Raw genomic sequence first — 23,666 nt, 5'->3', positions numbered from 1 at the left:
TCTCTAAAATTTGAATTTGGATATTACACTTTTTTCCAATAATATTTAAACCTCAACAAGAGACATAATTAAGTGTGTGCTTAGATTTTCGTTCAATTTACAGTGTACGTATTGTGAGACACATCTAACGAATGAACATAAAAAATACATTTAAATCTATACTAATATATAAAGGAGATACAATGTTATATTATTTTTTATCTTCATATTTTTTAGACTATTTTATCCTTAATAATATCAAAATAATAATAATAAATTAGTAAAATAACCCCCATATTGCTTAGTGCTCCCATCTTATCACAAAAATGGTTAGAAATTAAATTAAAATAAAAAAAATAAATGAGAAGAAGATGCAAAACCTTAAACTAAATAACAAAATAACAGTAATAAAGTAACTCCAGAATCTGATAAAACATGAATCAACAATGTAATATAACATACAACAAGCACAAAAGAAAATAATTTAAGGCCTTAAGGGAGAAATTTTTAATTAACATGGGTTGAAGCACGCAAACGTTATCCTTAGAGAGAAAACGTTCCCACTGCATTGGTAGAAAATTCTAATTGCGCTTCTCTCTCAAGATACGACAACCTGTTGCTTTCGATCGTGTGCAACGAAAGGATTTTCAAATCTTTTAAACACAAATGCTCTTGCTCTCAAAAAGAAAAAAAAATATAAGAGAAGGAAGAGAAGAAATTTAGAGAGAAAAAAAACAAATTATTTCTTCTGCTTGTGTGTTTTTTGTCAAAGGAGGAGAGAGATATATATAGGCATAAATCCCCTTATGCAACAAAAAAAAAAACTCAAAGTAATACTACATGAAAGTTGGAAACCAACATGCAAAACAAAAACGCACGTAACAAACTACATTGACTCACTAAAAGCAAAATCTTAAAAGATAGGAATTCTAATTTTACTTAACAAATTTAAAACAAATATTTTATTTTATAAAAATAGAATTAATATAAGTAATATATTCGTATAAATTTTAATTATAAAACAAATATTTTGTAACTTTCCCCCACATAATTTAAAATTTTAAAACATTTAAAAAAACACAATTTGTATAAACACTTGAAAGAAAGACCATCCAATATTGTATTTTAGTATAAGGAACCTTTCAAGTTTAACCCTTATACCTAATGTTTATGAACTTTCACTAAAAAAAATGTAGAGATTTAATTGTCTTGAACTACACATTCTTTATCTGAACTTTAGTACACAACTCCTACAATATTGGTGTTCATTTAGGTTATAACCAGTGGTTGCACGTTACACAGTCTTGCGCATGTATCTTGTTTCGTGAGTGTCACTTAGAGATTAGTTCATATCTCATAGTGGGAGCCTTATCACCACACTCACTAAGTGAATCCTCAAAAAGTGGTTGGTGAACCTCACTCCTATAATAATTGTCATCGGATTCATTATAAGGTATTTTTTTTACCAAAAAATACACATATATAAATACTTCAACCTTAATATTGCTACAATTTATAGTACACCTCATCATAGGAATGAGAAACGGACCAACTCTGCAAAATTTTATTTTTGTGTACTTTAGTCAACAAATAATTTCGTTGTTACCCGTTGAACTCCATTCATGGGATAACCAATCACACAGAGACAAATATTCATTGTTGTAACTAAATAATGAGCTCTAATCTCATTTCCCTTGACGACTCAAGTACTTGTTGGCACGTCAACTCTTTTGTAAGTGGATTCGCAAAGTATTTTTTGATTTGACAAAGTCAAGAGAAATGACACTATGAGAAATCAAATTTCTGATAGACTTATGTCTGACTCTTAAGTGTCTTCTTTTTTCAATAAAACTTTTGTTAATAACTTTAGATATAACAACTTGGCTATCACAATGCACAGGAATTGAAGGTATATGCTTATTCAACAATGGCAAATCACATAACAAATTTTTAAGAAACTCAGTCTCACTAGTAGCATTATCTAAAGCAATAATTTTTGCATCCATGGTAGAACCTGAAATAATAATTTGTTTAACAGATTTCCATGATAATGCACCACCAGTTAAAGTAAAAACATAACCACTTGTCGATTTTGTTTAGTTAGAATCAGAAATCCAATTTGCATCACTAAATCCCTCAATTACTTTCTAATCTATCAACTGCATATGCAATGTCAGGCCTAGAGAAGTTTGTCAAATGCAACAAACAACCAATAATTTGAGAATATTTATGTGAAGAAATTTCTTTACTCAAATTTTTCTTTAACTTAATGAATGAGTTATAAGAAGTAGAAACAAGTTTCATATCAAAATAATTAAACTTCTTCAATAACTTTTCAACATAATGTGATTGGGTTAAAATCATGTCATCATTTTTCTTTATAAGCTTAATACCTAAAATCACATCTACAGGACCAAGGTCCTTCATATCAAAATTACTAGACAAGAAAGACTTCACAAGAGTATCGACTTAAACCTTTTTCAACAAATCCATATTTCAATTCAGGTGCTTCCCATGACTCAACAAAAGTTTTAGTATGACAAAAAATTTATATATGTTATTAGCCAAAACACTTAAAATGCGTCCATGACATAAAATATCTTTATTAGAAACATCATGCTTAGTGGTAGATGATTTGATAGCATCAGTTTGAACTATATCGATAGAGGAAGTTGAAGTTTTTTTCTCTTTTAGAAATCATAGAGCATAAATTCAATTCAGTAAGTCGAAATTTCATTTGTTGTTACCAACAGAAAAAATTTTCACCCGTAAATTTTTCAAGCTTACTGAAAAGAAACTTAATTATATCCATGACGAACATTTTGATAAAACAGAATGTTAATGCAGAAAAGACTATGCAAGAAGAAAGTGGACTTTTCTCTCTAAGGCGGTTAGAAATTAAAATAAAATAAAAGAGAAGAAGATGCAAAGCCTTAAACTAAATAGCAAAACAACAGTAGCAAAGTAACTTCAGGATATGACAGAACATGAATCAACAATGTAATATAACATACAATAAGCACAAAGAAAAATAATTTAAGGGATAAATTTTTAATTAACCTGGGTTAAAGTGCGCAAACGCTATCCTTAGAGAGAAAACGCGTCTAGTGCACTTGTAAAAAATTCTGATTGCTTTCCTCTCCCAGGATACGACGTTGGTTCCAATCGTGTGCAGCAAAAGAATTTCTGAATCTTCTTAATACAAATACTCTTACTCTAAAAAAGATAATAATTTTTGTATAAGAGAAGGAAGAGAAGAAATTTAGAAGAAAAAAATAATTTTTTTACTAGTGTATTTTTTGTCAAAGGAAGAGAGAGATATATAGATATGGACTCTTTATGCAATAGCACATGTAACAAAATATATTGATCCACAAAAAGTAAAATCTTGGGAAGTCAAATTTTATGTAATAGATCCTAAAATAAATATTTTATTTTATAAAAATAGAATTAATATAAATAATATAGTTTTATAAATTTTAAATTATAAAACAAATATTTTGTAACAAAAACTACCCAGTAAACCTTTGCTCCCTCAAATATTCATGTGCTGTATGTATACTCCTCTCTACCGTACTCTTCTAGCTTTTTCCGCAGGGAATGTTACTAAGCAGTTTGCAAAATAGACGTGTCCAAAAAACTGAGGTGGAGTAGTGGAGCAGTTATTTTCCAAAGAGACCAAAGCAGTCTCCTTCTTCCTTCTTTCAAATTAAGTCCCACTAATTTGTCACAGTCTGCATTTTTCAAACCACTCTCATCTAAATTTGTGGTGGTTCAGTTACTTACTCTATCATGATCTTTCCTCACTTTTTTTCTCATTTCTACTACTATTACTCTTCATATCCATAATAATCAGGTGCTTTTTCATCAGGTTTATAATAACTTGAACCTTTTCCTTCTTTGTTTTTCATTTATAATGCGTCTAATCTAAAGTTTACATCTTTACCTCCAATGAATTCAGAAAGTGCCATCAAGTTATAGATATGTTTGACATATTGTTCGTTTTGTCCAAAGCTTCCAAATGGTAACTAAACTTATCAAAGCTTGCATCATGTTGCTGGACAATCATGCATGTCAAGTTTATGTAACCCTTTTGTTTTTGTTTTGGCTTTGCTGGTTTGCAGTAAGAAGGCGATCAAACGAGTCCGGTGCCGGCTCAGGCTACTCAAGAACAAGAGGCAGGCAATAGCAAGGCAACTGAGAAAGGACTTGGTTGAGCTAACACAAAGTGGCCATGAAGAAACTGCATTTAACCAGGTTTGTTAGTTAATGCTACATACTCATTTGTTAACCACTGCTTGCATAAGTATATTCCTTCATGTTCTGTTTTTGTTTCTTTTCTACTTTTTCTTTCCATTAGGTATGAGTATAGGGATATGGCTTTACATAAACAAAGTTGCCGCCACTACATACTGCCCCCATTTTATCGCAAAAACTGCCCACTAAACCTTTTCTATTTCTATACGTACATTTTGGTAGAATAAAGAATTAGACAACAACCATGGCATCCTGTTTGTTTGGTCGTACTTTGTGTATTATTTTTCTTTATTTTATTGTTTTTTAAGTATTTTTATAGATAGAAAAAAAATTACATACTGAGTTTTTTTAATATTTAAATATAGTGAAAACATGAATGTGTTGATAAAATCTTTGATTTGAAGAGATAATAAAAAAGAAATTAGATAGGTAAAGAAAACCTCTTACATTTTATTAATATAAAAAATAAAATTATATATTACAAAACATATTAAACTTCAATTTAGATATAATAAGAAATATTAGTTTAATGTAATAAATATGATAATGCAATAAAAATGTGAACCTTTCACTTTATTTCTGTTAGTAAACGATAACGCTACCACCCCCACCCTTCTTCTCTTATCAATTTTCTCTCTCCTTTTCTCTCTTTTTTTTTTTCTAAAATAAAAAATTAATTAATTAGTATAATTTTGTAATGCAATGCTTTCTTTCCACCCTCGTCGTACTGTGTCCCTTTCTCTTTCTCTCTCTCTCCCACGGGCTACCGTTCCGTCCGGTGCCGTAGTTCCACACGTACCTCCTCCTCCCTTAACTCCATCGCACGTGCCGTCCTCACCCATACAACTCCCTTTCTGTGGTGCAACAAATAAAAGTTAGAGAGAGAATAATAACTCATGGAAGCAATATATATGGAGTGCTATAGAGATAGAGAGAGAGAGAGAAAGAAAAGAGTGTATGTATGTATGCGTTTGTGTGAGAGATAGAGAGATAGAGAGAGAGAAAGAGTTGTTGATAAAAACATAATTATTTTTTCTTCTTGGTCTTTGGAGGGTCATGTAGATGTAGTAGCTATAGATTTTTGGTTTATTTGTTGATACCCTTTTTCTTCTTTATCTTATTTTTGTTTTGAAATCTGAAACCTTTCAAAATCGGTTTTGGGTGTGAGTGAATCTCGTGAGTTGAAGTTTTTTTCTTTCTTTCTATCTTTGCACCGATGAGGATCCGGAAAAGGCCGGCGCTTTTCCCTTCTTCGCTCTCGCCGCTGCGTCTCTCAGATCCCCACCTGATCAACCGGTCACCGGTGGTGGTGCAACTAAGCGACGCTACTTCCACCGCACCGAAACTCTCTTTTTCTTCTTCTGCACACCATGCTGCTTTCGCGCATCCTTCGACCTTGGATCGTTTCCAGCCGTCTGATCAGCCTCTCCCTTTGATCGGGAAACAAAGCAACGGCTCGGATGATCCCTCCGGCATCGGTGAAAGTGGGGCACACAGACAGCACAACAAGCAAGACCCTTTGGTAAGTAAAAACACACACAAACACTAATTGTTTAATTTTTATTTCCCTTTTTTTAAAATCTTTGGTTTCACTATTTCTGTTTTGTTTTTTCGAAATTTCATGATGTGGGCTTTTTTACAAGTGCACTTTTGTCCAATCTCTAGCGAGTGGTTGCCCGTTGGTGTAAAATTCCTTGTTTATTCATTTTTCTTTTTGAAAAAAAATAAAATTTCACACACCCAGAAAGGGGCACGCTTGGGACAAGAACAAGATCCTATGTATATTTTGGTGTGGTTGATTTTGCAGGACGAGGTTGTTAGAAGAGAAGAGAGTGGAGAAGACTCGGGAGAGAAGGGTAACCATATCAGGTAAGAACGAAAAGAGAAATGGTTTTTAATTTTTTTCCTCTTTTGTTCTTTCTTCATGAAATCTCGTAGTAAAAAAGGTGAAAAACACGGAGACCCATATCTTGATTTTAAGTTTTTAACCAGCATAGAAAAAGATAATATTATTATCATTATCATTATTTATAAGGAAAAAATTATATGAGTGGAAAATACTGTTGAAGTTGTTTTAAATAAAAGGTTTTTGTAGCCACCATACTCTCCCACATCTAACCAAAGTCCTTGTTTCTTTTATCAAAATTGGACAACTACCGTTTTGCATTAGAGGTGCACAAGTAGCCAACACTCAAATGCTGGTCCCCAACTACACTGCGTTTTTGTTCCTTCGAAATATTACACTCCAACTTTCACTTTAATTCACACCCTTTTGCCGTAAATTTTATGTATTCACGTACAAGTATGTGCAAATGTATGTTATGGAATTGTGGGTCTTTCTGGGTCTGGTTTGTTTGTAGGAAAGGACGCACCTTTGGTTCGGAAAAAACACAAGCTGAGTTGTTGCCACCGTTAAGCTCATCTTCTACTCAAGGTAATGGCAAAAAACTCAATGCATGTAATGCAACTAACTAACTAACTGTGTCTTGCTTGCTGGTGGTGTTTTTTTTTTTTTTTTTTTGTTTACTGTGTTGGTGTTGCATACGTTGTAGATGGGAGATGGTACGAGGGAGAGAAAGCGATTCCGCTGAAGAAAAGGAGAGGGAACTTCGAGGAGAATAATAATAATAATAATGCTGCTGCTCATAGCAAGAAGATGATGAAGGCGAAGATGAAGACGAAGATGAACAAGAAGTGTTCAACGCCGCGCAACAACGAGGATAGCACGGGAGAGGAAGAAGTGAAGAAGAAGGTAGAAGAAACAATAAAAGTGGAAGTGAATGTTGTGAGTAAAAAGAGAGCAAGGGGTAGTGCACTCATGGAAGGTTCTAGGTGCAGTCGTGTGAATGGGAGAGGATGGAGGTGCTGCCAGCAAACGCTGGTTGGTTACTCGCTGTGTGAGCATCACTTGGGGAAGGGAAGACTCAGAAGCATGACAAGTGTTAGAAGCCGTTCCATTATTGCATCAACTGCACCAAAGGAGGTGCACGTGCACCACGTGCCTCACCCTTCTTCTTCTTCCCCTTCTTTTTGTTCTCTCGAGAAGCAAATTGAGTGTGTTGATGATGCTGAGCCCTTTGGGGAGAAGGAGGAGAAGAAACCAGGGATAATAATGACGTCGACGAAGAAGAGGATGAAGCTTGGCATGGTGAAAGCGCGTTCCATAAGCAGTTTGCTGGGGCAAACAAGCAACCACATTGCTGCTGTAGCTCATGAGAATAGCAAGTAAGGCCAATAATTAAGTACAAGTGCAGAAAACGGTTATTATAATTTCATGTACTAGAGGGTTGAAAGAAATTTTTAATACCAGAGTTTAATTTGTCTTAATATAATTGGTGTGCCACTGCCGCCACCGCTTCTTGTGTTCAACTTGGTGGTGCATTATTCTATATCGTAACTATGTTTATATTTTGCTTCGTATTAATTTTGCAATGGTTTCGTTATATGGTTTGTGGGATTATTTTTGCACTGGGGGCACGTACGTTCTGATTTTGCACTGGAATGTTCATATGATATCCAACGGATATTTTTGGCTTGGCAGTGGATTCGATCATGATATCTGTGTGTTCTTTGACCAAGGAAACAACTTGGACTCTATCGTACGTACGAAAATTTGTTAATAACAGAGAAAGGAAATTCACCGGATAATAGATTAAGATGTAATTAAAGGTTAATATGTTATTGCAGTGGTGGTCATATCACCCGTGCATGCATGTTGTGTGTGAGCGGCGTGTCCACAATTGCACTTGAACCCTTATATGTAACACGGGAGAATTTACGTACATCGATGTTAAGTAAAGCAAATTGTTTGCCATTATAATTGTGGTGGTTGCTAAAACCCAAATTTGGAGTGAAGTCTTCAATCGTGTACTGGGAGTTTATTTGGGTCGCTGTTTTACGAAATCCACATGCAAATAGGTGGGCTATTGTTGTTGAGCATAATCTTCAATTATGGGAAATCATTTGCGGCTGAGGTTGATATAATCGCAGCCGAACACATATGTGGGCTATATCATATTATTAATAAAAAAAATGGGGAAAAAATGGCATGATTCCATAAAGAGTTTGAGAGGTAGAAAGGATTTTGTTTGCTTCACTTTTTGCAACCAATTAGCAACAGAAATTTGAGAAAGGTGTATACATATTGGAAGCGATTTTGCAAAGAGTTTAATCATTTGCAATATTCTCAATGAATCTGGCTGGTTTTTTTTGTTTCTGTACCTTGTGATGATATTATAATTTGTCTTCATTGGCTATGATAATCATTTTATTTTGGGTTTTAAGAGCTACATATAGGAAACAGCAGCTTTTGATTCAGATGAAATGGACCATCAACTCTCTTTTTCTTCGATGACATGGTCTACATATCGCAGGTCAAGTACCCCAAAAAGTATTTGCTTTCAGATTATAAAAGGGAATTCCTCGCAAACCAAAAGAAAATAAAACATCAGAACCGTTCCTCAAATCACCTCCAATGTGTTCTGAAAAGAGACTATGTTAAAACCTATAAACACAGGCAAAGATAATGTTGCATTCAACAGAAAAGAGCAAAATGCCATATACATTATTGTTATATTTATATTTCTTGTCGGACTATATGTTATATAATTTATATTAGCCTCATATGATTTCGGGCTATTCTACACAATCATTTGATGTTGTTTTGTCTAGTTTGCGTCGAAAACAAAAAATTGTGAGATTTGTCGCATAAAACTATTACTTTTTTTTTTTTTGAAAATTATTTTAGAGATGAAAACAATTGACAATAGAATGTACAAGGAAGGATTCAGTCTATAAAGGTAAAGTGTTCCTTGCCTTGGGCTATTACTGAAAAGCATGAGAATGTAGACCCCATGATATATATGTATATCTATATAGACGATGCCACCTACATGCCCAGTCACACATAACTATGTTGAGGATAAGTTAGTCCAGTATGTACTTTTTATTACGAATTACTCAGTATTATGCGTTTTTTTACTGTAATTTCTAAGAAAAAATGGCTCAATGGGTTTGACATATGAGTCATTCCTGCATAATAACTTTTTGTGTGCATGGTCAATGCTTTTTATGGCCTAATTTTAGTAGTATGGTAGTCCACTTTGATTAATATTGTAATGTATTATTCATTCTAAGGCATGCTTTTTTTTCCCTTTATCTTCTATTTAATTTCCATGCCAATTCCTGGAAAAGTTTATATCACAACCACAAAAATGTCTCACTTATGTTTTTCCACCTATCTTCCACGTAGTATAATTAATACATCATGTCTCGAGAAAAGTCTATGATTTTTGCATAAGAGTAGAGACGTGAAGGGGAGGGATTTTAGATGACAGCAACTGAAAAATTTGCTACCTTTTTTAGTGGCTATAGGTTAGTATGTGTACTCACGTATTTCGTTGACTTGTTGCACCAAGGTAAGTAGGGCTAAAAAGGCGTATGTATATATACTTGGTTAATTTGTTTTGGTTTTGTTTATAGGCTAATTACTTCGGTTTTGTTTTCAGGAAACTAGTTTTATGCTGTTCGATTGAGAAGCTCCTATTCTGTGTGTGTTATCTCTGTGTTTCAGAGCATACGCGTGCATTGCATGTTGGTCACTGTTCTTGATAAAGGAAGCTCGTATATATTAAGTGCATGGAAAAACTTTGTAACAAGAAGCTTTGAGGGCAAGGAAAGGTTATAGATGAACTATTTCTCTTTGTATCTTTGATTTGAGACTATTACGGGTGTAAGAATGAAACGAAAAGCAAATATCTGCTAAAAGCAAGAAGTATAGGAACAGATACAGACATGAGAAATGCACACTATGGATCGACATGAGCGTGCATGACATAGATTTTATGCATTATGTGTGTTTTGAAAAGTGTTGCATCACATTGGGCACACGTCTTTAAAGCCAAGTGTAGGATACCAACATATATGACTTACTTTGTAGATAAATAGCAAGACATTTGATATCTATCTATCTATATCTATATATATATATACACTAAAATGACTTGCATGCATCCACTGTGTTTTCAATTACTCATCTACTCTATCTGGCCTTTTTTCTAGAAAAAATTATAAATAAAAACAGCAGCATAGGTTAGTTGACATCTAGAAAATGAAAAATAAAATAAAAATATAAATATGATAGATAATATGGGATAATAAAAAAAAGATAACAAAAAATGAGAAGTATTAATTGTGTTTACAATAATAATATTTAACTATCTAACTATCATTACTCTTTTTTTAAGTTTTATTAACACATTTTTAGTCTATCTAACTTTTTTTTATACAGTTTTATTGAGACGGGTCTTTAAAAATTAATTTCAAGTAATTAAAAATAAATAAAAAAACTATAATACTTTCATGTTTATAGTTTTTGAATAAAAGCTGTTTATTTTTAATTACTTAAAGTAAGTGGAGTGATGTTATCAAAACTGTTACTCTATTTAATTTTGTAAAAAGATAAAGAGCATATTCTTTGCAGAAAACATTTAGGTAAATTACCACTCAATTGTTTTTTGTGAGAAAAGTACAATAATACTGTTTGTTTTCATTTGTGTCTTAGCCAATAAATATGACAGAGATTCTTTTGGATGGAGACGGTTGAGATGGAGACCCTATACCAGCACTTCTCCACAAACCACATGAGTCATGCCCTCCACCCAATTGCCCGCGGAGTCTTAGAGCCAGAATAAATTACGAAATCATGAGGAGAACTTAAGAGCGAGCAATTAATATATAAGGTTAAAGTTGTCGTTGCTGGTGTCACAGTTCCTAGACAAACTAATTGAGTCATGTTCCGCACACAACCTCTCAACAAAAGTCCTTAAAGCTCTTGACTAATACACATGCATTAAAATGTAATTAGAGACACGATATATGAGTAAGGTTCGTACGAGTAGTATACTCCCTACATATATAAAAAAATTAATAAATAGACAAACAATTAGTAATAATTTTATAAAATTAATTAAATAAATGAAAAATATTAATATTAAATTAAATACTAAAAGTGACATTTTTTATGGAAAAAAGTAATTAATGTTATATTTTTAAAAATTACATTTATTTTTCCTGAATTTATAACTTATTATACTCACACTTCTTTGGTTAAAATACATTTCTTTTTGCATCCTTTAATATTTCTGTTAAATTTTTATGAAAGGTTGAAATAATCCTTCTTAAAACGGGGTGTGCTTCTTTTTTTTTTTTTAAAGGGTGTACTGATAGTAAAGTTAGGGAGCTGATAGTAAATATGAAAAAAAAAACTTCCCTCTTTTGTAACCTTCCATGCCCACTTTCTTTCTCTTTTCTTTCGCAAAACGATGTCATCCCAACCCAAACACCAGCACCACCACCAACATCTAGCACGCCACCTGATCGGCACTGCCAACCTTGCAACTGTATAACCATCGTCACCAACCACCCGCGACCCAAATCGCCATCAAACATCACCATCACCAAACAAACCACCAACGGCACGCCATGCAATCATAGACATATTTTGAATATGGCTCGAGCATTGCGATTTCAAGGTAATATTCCTATTAAGTTCTGGGGGAAATGTATTTTAACTGTAGTATATTTGATCAACCGAACTCCTTCCACTATTTTGAATGGGAAAACTCCATATGAGATGCTATATGGACATCAACCTACATATGAACATTTGAGAATATTTGACTCCTTATGTTATGCCCATAGTCAAAGAAGGAATGATGATAAATTTGTAAGTAGGAGTAAGAAGTGTCTGTTTATTGGCTACCCGTATGACAAGAAAGGGTGGAAGTTGTTTGACTTAGAAACAAAAGAGATTTTTGTCTCTCGAGATGTTGAATTCGTTGAGACCAAGTGGTGATATGACTGATGGTGTAGAAGAAACGGATCACACAAGAGATACTGAAAAAAGTGGTGATATGACAATGGATGATAGAAGGGGTGAGTCAAATGCGAGGTTCGATGAATAAGGTGTTACTCTCCAAAATATGGACAGACAAGATACAGTGCTTCCATCTATATCACCAACCGAGCCATTATTGGGTAGAGGACATAGAACCAAACAACCTTCTACTCGATTGCAAGATTATGAGACAAATATCACCAAAAGATTGAGCCCATCCAACTGATTATGTGAATTATGACCATTTTTCTCTTGCACATCGTGCTTTTCTTGCATTCATTTCACAAGAAAATGAGCATGTCACTTATACTGATGCGGTGAAAGACAGTCGGTGGAGAGATGTAATGAAAAGTGAGATACATGCCCTTGAGACCAATGGAACTTGGATAGTCACACAATTGCCTCCAAGAAAGAAAACACTTGGTTGTAAGTGGTTTTACAAAATAAAGCATAAAGCTGATGGAAGTGTAGAACAGTTCAAAGCACGGTTAGTAATTCTTGACAATCATCAAAAGGAGGGGATCGATTACACAGAGACTTTTGCACCCGTTGTAAAAATGGTAACTGTCCGCACAGTGTTAGCCGTAGTAGCCACACGAGCTTGGGAATTACATCATATGGATGTGCACAGTGCATTTTTACACGGGGACCTTGAGGAGGTTGTGTACATGAAGCTGCCTCCTGACTTTCTTCCTTAGCAATATGACATGGTGTGTAAACTCAACAAGTCCTTATATGGACTCAAACAGGCACATTGTTGTTGGTTTACCAAGCTATCCACTGCACTAAAACACTATAGATTTCGACAATCTCTATCTGATTATTCTTTTTTCGTCTTGCAAAGATCGGGGGTACATATTGTAGTGTTAGTGTATGTTGATGACCTAATCATTTCGAGAGATAATCATGGAGCTATCACCAAATATAAAGCCTATTTACACAATTGCTTTCACATGAAAGACTTGGGGATCCTCAAATATTTCTTGGGTGTTGAAGTGGTACGATCTTCCGCATGTATCTTTCTTTTTCAATGCAAATATGCTTTGGAAATTATAGCCGAATCTGGACTTCTGGGAGCTAAGCCATCAAATGTGCCAATTGAATAGAATCATCGTCTGGCACTTGAAGCAGACTTGCCTTTTCTTCATCCTGATCAGTATAGGTGGTTAGTAGGTCGTCTCATTTACCTTTGTTTTACCAGACCCGAGTTGTCATACTGTGTGCATGTGATGTCTTAATTTATGCAGGCACCTAAAGAGACCCATTGGGAGACTGTTCTCCATGTTGTTTGATACTTGAAAGGGAATCCAGGACAGGGTGTTTTGTTGCATAAGGATTGTGACCTGCAACTATCTGATTGATGTGACTTTGATTGGACTGGATGTCCTTTAACTCGTAGGTCCCTTACTGAATGGTTTGTTCTACTTGGATCTTCTCCAATTTCATGGAAAACTAAGAAACAACTAACAATATCTCGCTCCTTTGCTAAGGTTGAGTATCGATCCATGACAGCTGTAACAGAAGAATTGAAATGATTAAAAGGTCTTCTCCATAGTCTTGGTATCTTTTATTCTCAGCTTATGCGACTTCATTGTAACAGTCAAGTAGCATTTCATATTGTCAAGAACCCGGTTTTTCATGAGCGCACCAAGCACATCGAAGTGGATTTCCACTTCATTCGCGACGAGTATCTCACTAGTAATATTGCACCTACTTATGTCCCTACACATGCACAATTAGCTGATATTTTTACTAAGGCTCTTGGTCCCACTCAGTTCACCTATCTGTTGTGTAAGTTGGGGATATGTAATTTACATGCTCCAACTTGAGGGGGTTTAATGATATCATGATGAGATAACAGGAGATAACATAATCTGTGTGGAATCATGTGCAATTATTATATTATCCCTATTATTAGCATGTGATCATGTAAATCAATTTATTTTTAGTCTAAACGTAATCTTAAGAGTTTTATTTGGAGAATCAATCTGTATAGATCAATCTTAAGAGATTTTGCTATAACTCTCTTGTATATATTTATGCCTTAGCAAGGCATAAAAGACAGAATATAATTATTCTGTCATAGAATCCTTTATAGTATCAGAGTCTATCCTAAATGGATTGTTATGTTTGTCACGCTCTTGACAGGTAGCCTTGAGCGCAAGGGGAGGTGTGATCACACCTAGATAAAGAGGTGTGTTGAAAGTCCCACATGGCAGGTAGCCATGAGGAAAATGAGGCATGTTGAAGGAAAATGAGGCATGTTGAAGTCCTACATCGAATAAAGATAGTGCCTAGATAAACTATATAAGTGAGGAGCAATCCTCACCTTACAAGCTGATTTTGTAGGATTGAGTTAAGCCTAAATTCACTTTCCGACATATTTTGTTTGATTGTGATTTTGTTTTGTTTTGATGAGGTTCTATTGAATCTTGTTTTATGTTCCTATCCTAGAGAGAAACTGCTAAGGATTGTTAGTGTTGAAAGTTATGTTTTTTATGCTTGTTTAGTAGTCTTGAAATGTTCTTGAAAAATCTTTCTTTTTTTTTTTTGAAATTTTTGAAATGTTCCTTAAGTTCTTGTTACTTCTGTGAAAACAAATGTCTACGAAGAAAATAAGGGTATTATAGAAAAAAAAATTTCATTAAATCAAAAGGTCAGGGATGTTTATGTAATGAAATTGAAAACTTAAGGATGTCAAGATAGGAATTCAATGGGTAGGGTTCCAATAATGAGTAGATGTAAGTGTAAAAAGTTTTTAACTGGGGAAATATAAATGCAATTTACTCAAAAATTAAATACAACCCATATTTTAAGATAAATTTTTTCTCCAAATACAATATTTACTTTAAAACAAACAAAAGATATTATGTGGTCAACTAAAGTGTTAATTTGAAAAGTAAAAAAGAGTTAACATTTAGTGTGGATGCGTTTGTTACATGGAAAAGAAAGAGATGTAGAGAGAGAAACATAGGATTGGCGCTACAACAAATTTGTAAGACTTCCAATTTGTTGAAAATACGGCTTTTTTAGATATCATGTATATTGCGTGTTGCTTTAGGTCTTAAATTATGGCATTGATGGATCATCGCAATTCACATGCATTAGCATGTTTGTTATTGGTCGAAATGGTTAAAGGTAAGTGGATCCTTTTGGATATGTGGATGCCACTTGTCAGTAGAGAAAGGGGCAAAATATGCCCTTAAGCTTGATGAGATGAGAGGGGGGGCCCAAACAGCAAAGCAAGTCTTGGCAATAGGCAATAACATCCTTTCACTTACGCCAGTGGGGATAATGTATTCAATGACATGTGGCTACAAGGCCCACCAATGCCACACCAAACTAAACTACGGAGTCACGGTAAATTAATTAACCAGATAACCAAATTTCTAGTTATTGATAAAGGATCTTATCTGAAATTAATTTTCATGTTTAATGAAAGACAACAATATCTAACCTGATAGATAAAATTTTGAACAAATTAATACTTGATATTTATGTCCAGTGATGGATCTAGAGGAGGCAAGCGTAGGTTTTTGGTCTTTCCTTCTTTAATTCTGAAAATTATATATGTAAGTTCTAATTTATATATATATATATAATTAAATTTTTAAGTCTTGTAAATTTTGGTATGATTATGTATGTATAAATTTATTTACTTTTGACTCGTTCCTCAAATATTTTCTGGACCCATTTCTTTATAATGTATCTTAATTAAATTTCTTTCCTCAATGTCTTGCATATTATTGTTATTTTTCTCTAAGGTTGAGATCCATGATAATTAAAATAGACTTGAAGAATAATAATCTCTTATGTTTCTTAAATAAGTAATGAGTTTGAATCCTAATTAACTACTCAGTATAAAATAAATCTGATTGAAAAAAATATTTACTTATGTGTACTTTATGTGTACTTATAATTTTAAAGTTGAGTTTTTTTAATTACTTATCACAATATAAAATAGAAGTCCTTTTACGACATTTTTATTCCATTACATGTACGTTGACAGCTGGCAAGGTGAATTTGGGAGGTTTTATGCTAAAGCATAAGCATCTCTGGTTTCTCACATTCGTCGTATATATGGTATAAAAAATCATGTCATTCCATTAAAGGAAAAGACAATCGACCACCGCAAGCAGTTACACTCACAAATAAATTAATACTTCATCTGTCTCATATTATTTTTTAAAGTAAAATATAAATTCGAAAATAATAGTTACACAAATTAGTTATAATAACAATATATGATTTTTTAACAAAAGTATCTTAATAAAAAAGTTAAAATATTATTGTCAAATACCAAGGATATTATTAAAAAGAAAAAAAATATGTTTTTAATCTTGCATTTTTATTCAGACGTGGTTAAGATTTATGTACTATCATATCAATGAATTTAATTCTCATACTTTAAAAATAATAATCCATCTAATTTTTGGATGAATTGAGATGGAGGAAGAAGAGAGATAAAAAGAAAAAAAAAATAGATATGGCATGTGATATGATGAAAAAAATAGAAAAAAATATAGAGAGAGAAAAAATGAACGGAAATAAGTTATTAAAAAGTGAGTGAAATGAATATCATTACTCCTTCAAAAACATATGGATTAAATTCCTATTTAATTGTTTACAAAAAAATTATAATAAAGATTAAATCTATATTTTTTTTCAAAATTTGAGAATTAAGAAATTTGTCAATATGAAAGTATAAGGATCTTTATGATATTTGATGAAATGTACAGAGATTAAAAACAAATTTTTCTCAATTTAAAAGTAACCTTTTTTAATTTTAAAAATAATAAATATTTTGAGACCAAATAAAACACTAAAATAAATATGATGTGTTTACCCTAATAGAGAATCTTTGTTCACCTCCTCGTGACTAAGCTAGTAGGTATAGCACAAAACAAAGGCAAAGGCAAGGAATTAGGGTGAGGATTGAATTCTAGCAAGTTAATGATGGAAATCACAATCATTCGATAATTGATTCAACTTCAGCCACGAGTGGACCTGAAGGCCCCCGGTTCAGTCCCAAAAGAAGGTTGTACTACATAGAGGAATTAATCGATGGATCACTTTACAATTTCCATTTTTATTTAAGCAGTGAGATCTGGTTGTCTGAGCACCATGTGCTTCAAATGGGGGAATGTGAATTCAGAATTAATGGTGGGACTAGTTCGCTCCTAGCTAGGTCTGGCATGGGTATCTCTGATTTTGCAATGATAGTATATGTGTATTTGCTTTTCTTGTGATCATCATTATATCACATTCTAGCTTAGGTCTCAGAATGTACGTTATAATTACTGTTTCTTTCCAGTTTATTGTGTACTGCTACAACCAAACAAAATGTGAGGATCAGATCACTATGGTATGGATTTATGGATACCTGCGTCCCTGCATTGATGGTGGTGAAGGGTCATTTTTTCTTTCTTTTATGGATCAACAACCACGGTGTCTTTTAATTCACTCTCTCAAAAACTAATTTAATTATGTGTATGCCGTTGATAAAAAAAATTACACATAAAAAAATCAAACATAAATTATTTTATTAAATAGATTATTTTTTTAAATGTAAACGTGTGAAATCTTACCATGCTGTGTTAATCCTATGGTGGTGAAGGTGATATAAATTCGTTACTGGATTATTCTAATTTCTATCAATACCATATTAATCAATTAAAAAATAGTAATAATAATAATCAAGCATGTGATGTCAGGCATAATTTTAGCATTTTTTTTATAGAAAGGTTTATTATATAGCTTATTGTAAGAATATATGTAACTATTGCAGGAGATATATAAGTTGTAACTCATAGGTTGTTTTTATTACGTAATACGGTACGTAACAAAAAAAATAATATAGGATAAGTATTTCAGGTTAATTTTGTTATCATGTCCATTGTTTGTTTAAGAATAGACATCACAAGCAAAATAATATAAATTTTATTAAAATTTTATTTTTAATATTAATTATCTTAATATAATTATTACATTTTATGAGAATTCATAATATAAAATATATACAAGTAAATTAACTAGTTGATAATGTAAATTCAAAATATATAATATAATAAAAATTTTGTTGCTAGTAAATAATGTAAATTTAAAATACATGACATAATATGATTATTACAACTAACAAATAATGCTTGAGAAACTAAAATGAAGTAGAAATATATGTCTTTTAAATACTTTATACCAAGACAAAAAATTGTCACATAATTTTTTGAATAACAAGAAATTAAGTTTTTATGATGTACTCATTAGATTAATTTGTGTTATTTTATGATTTTTTTAATATCATAATATTTAAGCAAATCAATCGCATCCATACTATTCATCTCTTAAAGACTTAGTCAAACTGAGTTGACTTGAGAGTATAGCAATTGCCATAATATTTGCTGTGACCCTATATTCAATTTCTAGTCAATGGAATTTTGATCGGTGAAACTTTTGAAAACAAATCTCGTATAATATGGAATCTTAATACCTGGCTAGCTTGGGCTTAATGAAAACAACGGAAGACAAATTTGATGAGTCTTTGATTGTGGTTGAAAGGGGGTTAACATAAAGTTTCCTTTTGTCCCACTTTTCAGCTTGGCTAAGCATCCATATTCGCTTAAATCACGTACTTTACCATTTTGTTAATCCTGTGTGCCCTGTTTGGCTTCAATTCGTTCGGTTTCATCAAACACAAGCAAAAAGAAAGAAAAAAATAAAATAAAACAAAGGGTTATTGCTTTATTATTCAATGAAAAAAGTTCTAGCCTGTGTTTGATTTATTAAGAAATGAATGGAAATATATAAATAAACGAAAAACTATGCGTTAATACATGATAGACTCAAAATTGAATTTTTTTTTTATACAATCCATGGGTGTCAACAGTTGAATAGAAATAGACATAGAAAGAGAGGAAAAACAAATAAGTTTTCTTCAGTGGTGTCCCAAAATCTATTACCCTTCAAAATTATCTCCCTTTATTTCGTGAACAATTATATATCAACATATTCATATTACAAATGTCTATTTAATTTCATATTTTTTTATTTTTCTGTATTTTTTCTTTTTTTCATATCAGAGTATTCATTATGTTTTTATTTCTCTCTCGTCTCTCTCTAATATGTGTTTGGTGTAGAAAGAAATAAATTTTTATATATTTTTTTATTTTCTTTTCTACTTTTTACACATCTTAAATGGATATATCTATTATATTTTTTTCTCTCTCACATGAATACATCTTGATCTTATTTTTATATTACATAAATATTATTTATTAATAAATTGTTTACTTAATTATTAACATGTGTGATGCAATTGATATATAACTTTGTTCCTAAAGTATTTTAAATTATTTGAATAAATTGTTTACTTAATTATTAACATGTTTATAGTCATGGCTTTAATCATTGACTCGAGCGTATGAAATAATATCTATTCAGAGAGATTAAACTCATAAATAAATCGCAGTCCTTTAAATTTAGTCATTGATTTTTTACCAAAGAATAACTTGCTTAATAAAAAAATAATTTACTCAATTAGAATTATAAAATTATAAATATAAGTGTTCACATGTGAAACCTAATCATCTTCTATAGGAGAATGTCATCAAACCTAGTATTAGAGACTCAACTATCTCATTTGATTCACTAATTTTGGTTGGCCTACCTAGCCAAATGGTCTACCCTTCAAGAGTTGAGCCTAAAAAGCTGTGGATGCTTACTATGATCAATCGGCCTACGTACCCAGCTGGACGATCTAGTAAACAATGTTTTAGATTTCTGAACTATTAACATTATTCTTTAAATTCATTACATTTTTAATATAAGTTAATGTAAAACATATTCAATAATGTAAAAAAAAAATACTTATTTAATAACATACGTAAGAAGATAAATCCTTACACCGCCGCTCTTAATGCCTGCAGTCGAGTCTTGCATTAGCTTAACTAGTATAGACGTACTTCATTGTGGAACTAATTGCATGTTTGATTCAATCGATTACTTCAACAAACCAGATACATGTTTTGTAAATTCCATGGCAGTGAGTGGTGTTCTTAATGAATTAAAAATACATTTTGGGCGGCAAAATCTGTGAATTGCCAGCATTATTTTTTTGGTGAAACTAGCTAGTTAGTTTGTATGAGCAACTAAGGGACATAATTTTTAATGTGCTAGAATTTTTTGTTGCTGTTATGTCCCAAAAAAGTCTTGCCGGCAGTGATGCTGGTGCTGGTTTCCGCTGTCATATAGCGATTTGTTGGTATTCTGTTAACGTCATCAGAATTGGCTTTGCCTAAAATTGCTTCTATTAGTATTTAAGTATTAATTCCCCCTTCTATGTTCTATATATATATATAACTGTCTCTCTGTCCTCCACTCTTTACTACTGAAATTTTTGGTTTTCCTTTTGAAATCACAGTTGCTGGGCCAAGATGCCTCGAGAGAAGAGAAATATGAAAAGGAAAGATAGAAAGATAACTATAAATAATACATATATACAATAAATAACGTGATGGAAACTTGACTTTTCGCCTGGGCAAATACCTGTAGATTTTTATTATTTTGGAAAAAATCAATAGACACTTCAATGTTAATTGAAACTTAGACACAAGATAGATAAGAAAATATAAATGTAAATATAAATATAAATGATAGATAATATAATATGATAAAAAAAATATAATGTAATTAAAGAAATTACTCTTGTGAAATGCTGAAACTAATTAAACAATTAAGTTTCTTTTTGGGTTAACGGGAGCTCTTATAGTGGAGCTAACGCAAACAAAAATTGAGGAATTGGGAAATTGGATCCCCCACCATATAACTGTAGTCCTGATTAAAAGAAAGTGCACACTTGAAATTCACAAAATTCATAAATAGCGCAGTAGATTAAAGTGGCAAAATTCCCAAGTCATAAATGTTTGCTCAAAATACACAAGAAGGAGGACCCATATCAATGATGATCTCTTCACGCAACAACTTCTTAAACCATGTTTACTCAATGATCGATCAATAACTAACACAAAAGAGGGTCTCTCCATTTTTTTTACAACGTAAATATATAACACAAAGTCATCTATAGTATTTGTATTGATTTGTTTCCGTTGAAAAAGTAAACATGACGTGAAGTTGTACAAGACTTGTGTGTCTAGCGATATCTATATCTATATTCTACAGCTTTCTGTTCTCGTGAAAATTGCAAACCAACTTACTCACAATGTTCATATTCTGTGCTCCAAAAATCGTGTGCCTTCCACGTGCCTGTGCTAAAGGCAGCAGGTTAGGAACTTCCTCCAACAAGAACAGCTGTATCTTTCCTGAAAGGATTAAAATATAGCATTAGTTCTTGTGTGCATAAAATTAATTATTAATTATAATTATTTAGTGTCACGATAATGAAAAGGGCTCCTTGCTGTTTTTACCTGTCGGATATTCTCAAGGGGCAGATAAAGACTAAAGAGACAGCATTTCTTTTTATTTTTATAAACGAAACAGCGAGTTATTGTTACAAATATTGGTTAAAAACTTAACATATTTTTTTTATATATATATCAAATGTTATTGATATTCATAGTATGATTTTTATATAAAACTTTTCATATAAAGTTTTAGCATATCATTGTCAACACATTATCTATCATGTGTTTGAAGTTTGTCAAAAATAACAAAATTACAAGATCTCACTCATTTATAAATGATAACTAACATTATGATTTATAATTTTTAATAAAAAAGAACACGTTAAAATGAGTGTACCTACTAGGTCGTCTAGTGATGAGAAATTTAGATAGTTTGTACAAAATAAAAATATTTTTCACACCTTTTATTTTATATTTCTCTCTGCACCTACTTTTGTTAAAAACAAAAATATAGAGAGAAATAAACGTATACACCCATCCTTCTCTTTATTTTTTTTATCATGAAACAAATTTTCTTTTCCTGTATCTTATTTTTAACACTAATCTTTTATTCCGTTCCTATTTTAAATTTTTAACTATATATAACAATTCATATCATTTAATTTTCTCTTTTTTTCTTATCTTTCTCTTTATTTCAGGGATGTACATTCCACTTTGCACAGCTGAGAGAATATGTGGAATGATTTTTGTCTTTTAGCTAAAAGAAATAAAATCGAATGAAGCGATTCTAGCTAGATCTACCAAGAAGCTTGTTATATATGCAGGGTGTGGAGGCTGAAGAAAATAAAAACCACTAGTTTAATTGAACTTACTGAATCTGATTTAGCAATTGTTTGATCTTGAACAGACGATTTGGCAATGCTTTCGTTAGGATTTTTCTTCACGACTCTCTGGCTTGATTTCCCAAAATAACTAGTTCGTCCTTCTTTGATGTAAAACGTTGCGTTGTTCACCTTATTCTGTTGCCCCACACCCTATGAATCATTGAATGGCCAATTAACTAGACCGAATGGTTCTTCACGTTGTCCAGAATTGCTCACAACTCTCTCTGGCATAGTAACATCTCGAGTTATGTGGTCACTACCACCTTCTCTTGGTACCTGACTTCTATGTCCATGTTGGTTTGAATATGACTTTGCCAAATCTATTGAAAAATATGAGTCACTATATTGGTTACTATACGGTGTGCCCAAATGATCAGAAAATGGTGTGGATTTATCCCTAAGTGGTGTTCTTTCTTCTAACTTTAATAGAAGTTGAGCAGGACTTAGTTCTTTTTCTTGTAATTCAAGTTCACTAATAATCTTCATCTTCCCACTCCCAGTTTTGTTAAGCTTTTTCCATGGAATACTATATAATCTCTTGTCCCATCCAGCAACTGCACTATCAGAATTTTCTCTGATTCCCCCACCAATTATTTGTTGTGCCACCAAACGCATGATCTCATACTCATCATACCCTTTGCAACTATCACCTACACTTGCACTAACCCTTTTGTGTTCCACTCGGTGATCACTCGTGAGTTGCCTTAACAAGGGGCTTGATTGATGGAAAGATTCGTTTTTGAACGAATGGGGCTCTAAGTTTTCAACTGCACAAGCTATATGTGTATCGAATTCACACATGTTGCACCTATATAGCCACCCGTTATTATTGTAACTGGGTTTGTTGCACAAGTCACAGAAGAAATGATATGGTGCTGAAAACTCAAGCTTGATTTTGTGGGGATGATAAGTGATAGCGAGGGAAACAGGAAGTGCAAGACACAAAGAATGAAAGAATATGCTGCATTCGGCACAGTGGTAGCAGAAGCCCGTGACATGGTTCCCACATGCCACGCAGTTGAGGGTGGCTTTGGTGGAAGGTATAGCAAGGAGGACTAGGTTGTGGCTTGCATGTGAAGGGTGGTTTGTGATCAAGGGCATCTTGTAGCACACATTGTGAAGAGAAAAGGCACATGTTTTGCACTCGTAATAGTCCTCACCATGCTTAACTTTTAGCTTGCATCCAAAGCAGATAATTACGTTGTTTCCGGTGGAGGGTGGGGTGGTACATTCCAAAGGATGTGGATGGCTAAAGTGGAAGACATTCGGGTCCTTGTGTGCTGATCCCATCTC

The 23,666-nt window shown here is 32.7% G+C and overlaps 2 protein-coding genes across 2 annotated transcripts; one reads left to right on the top strand and one right to left on the bottom strand.

The window, feature by feature from the left end:
* The first annotated feature begins 4,980 nt into the window (after window positions 1–4,980).
* On the top strand, window positions 4,981–7,660 carry LOC114406786. The gene is made up of 4 exons (XM_028369601.1): window positions 4,981–5,758; window positions 6,044–6,105; window positions 6,597–6,670; window positions 6,789–7,660. Exons 1-4 carry the CDS (start codon window positions 5,453–5,455, stop codon window positions 7,463–7,465), a joined length of 1,119 nt encoding a protein of 372 aa, XP_028225402.1. The 5' UTR covers window positions 4,981–5,452; the 3' UTR covers window positions 7,466–7,660.
* A 14,863-nt stretch (window positions 7,661–22,523) lies between these two features.
* Window positions 22,524–23,663, bottom strand: LOC114405242. Its single transcript, XM_028367858.1, has one exon. The coding sequence runs from the start codon at window positions 23,661–23,663 to the stop codon at window positions 22,524–22,526; it is 1,140 nt and encodes a 379-aa protein (XP_028223659.1).
* Between the last annotated feature and the right edge of the window lie 3 nt (window positions 23,664–23,666).

The sequence above is a fragment of the Glycine soja genome, chromosome 3 (genome assembly GCF_004193775.1).
Source record: "Glycine soja cultivar W05 chromosome 3, ASM419377v2, whole genome shotgun sequence".
In the NCBI taxonomy this organism is placed as follows: domain Eukaryota; kingdom Viridiplantae; phylum Streptophyta; class Magnoliopsida; order Fabales; family Fabaceae; genus Glycine; species Glycine soja.
This window is presented reverse-complemented; position numbering and strand designations above follow the sequence as displayed.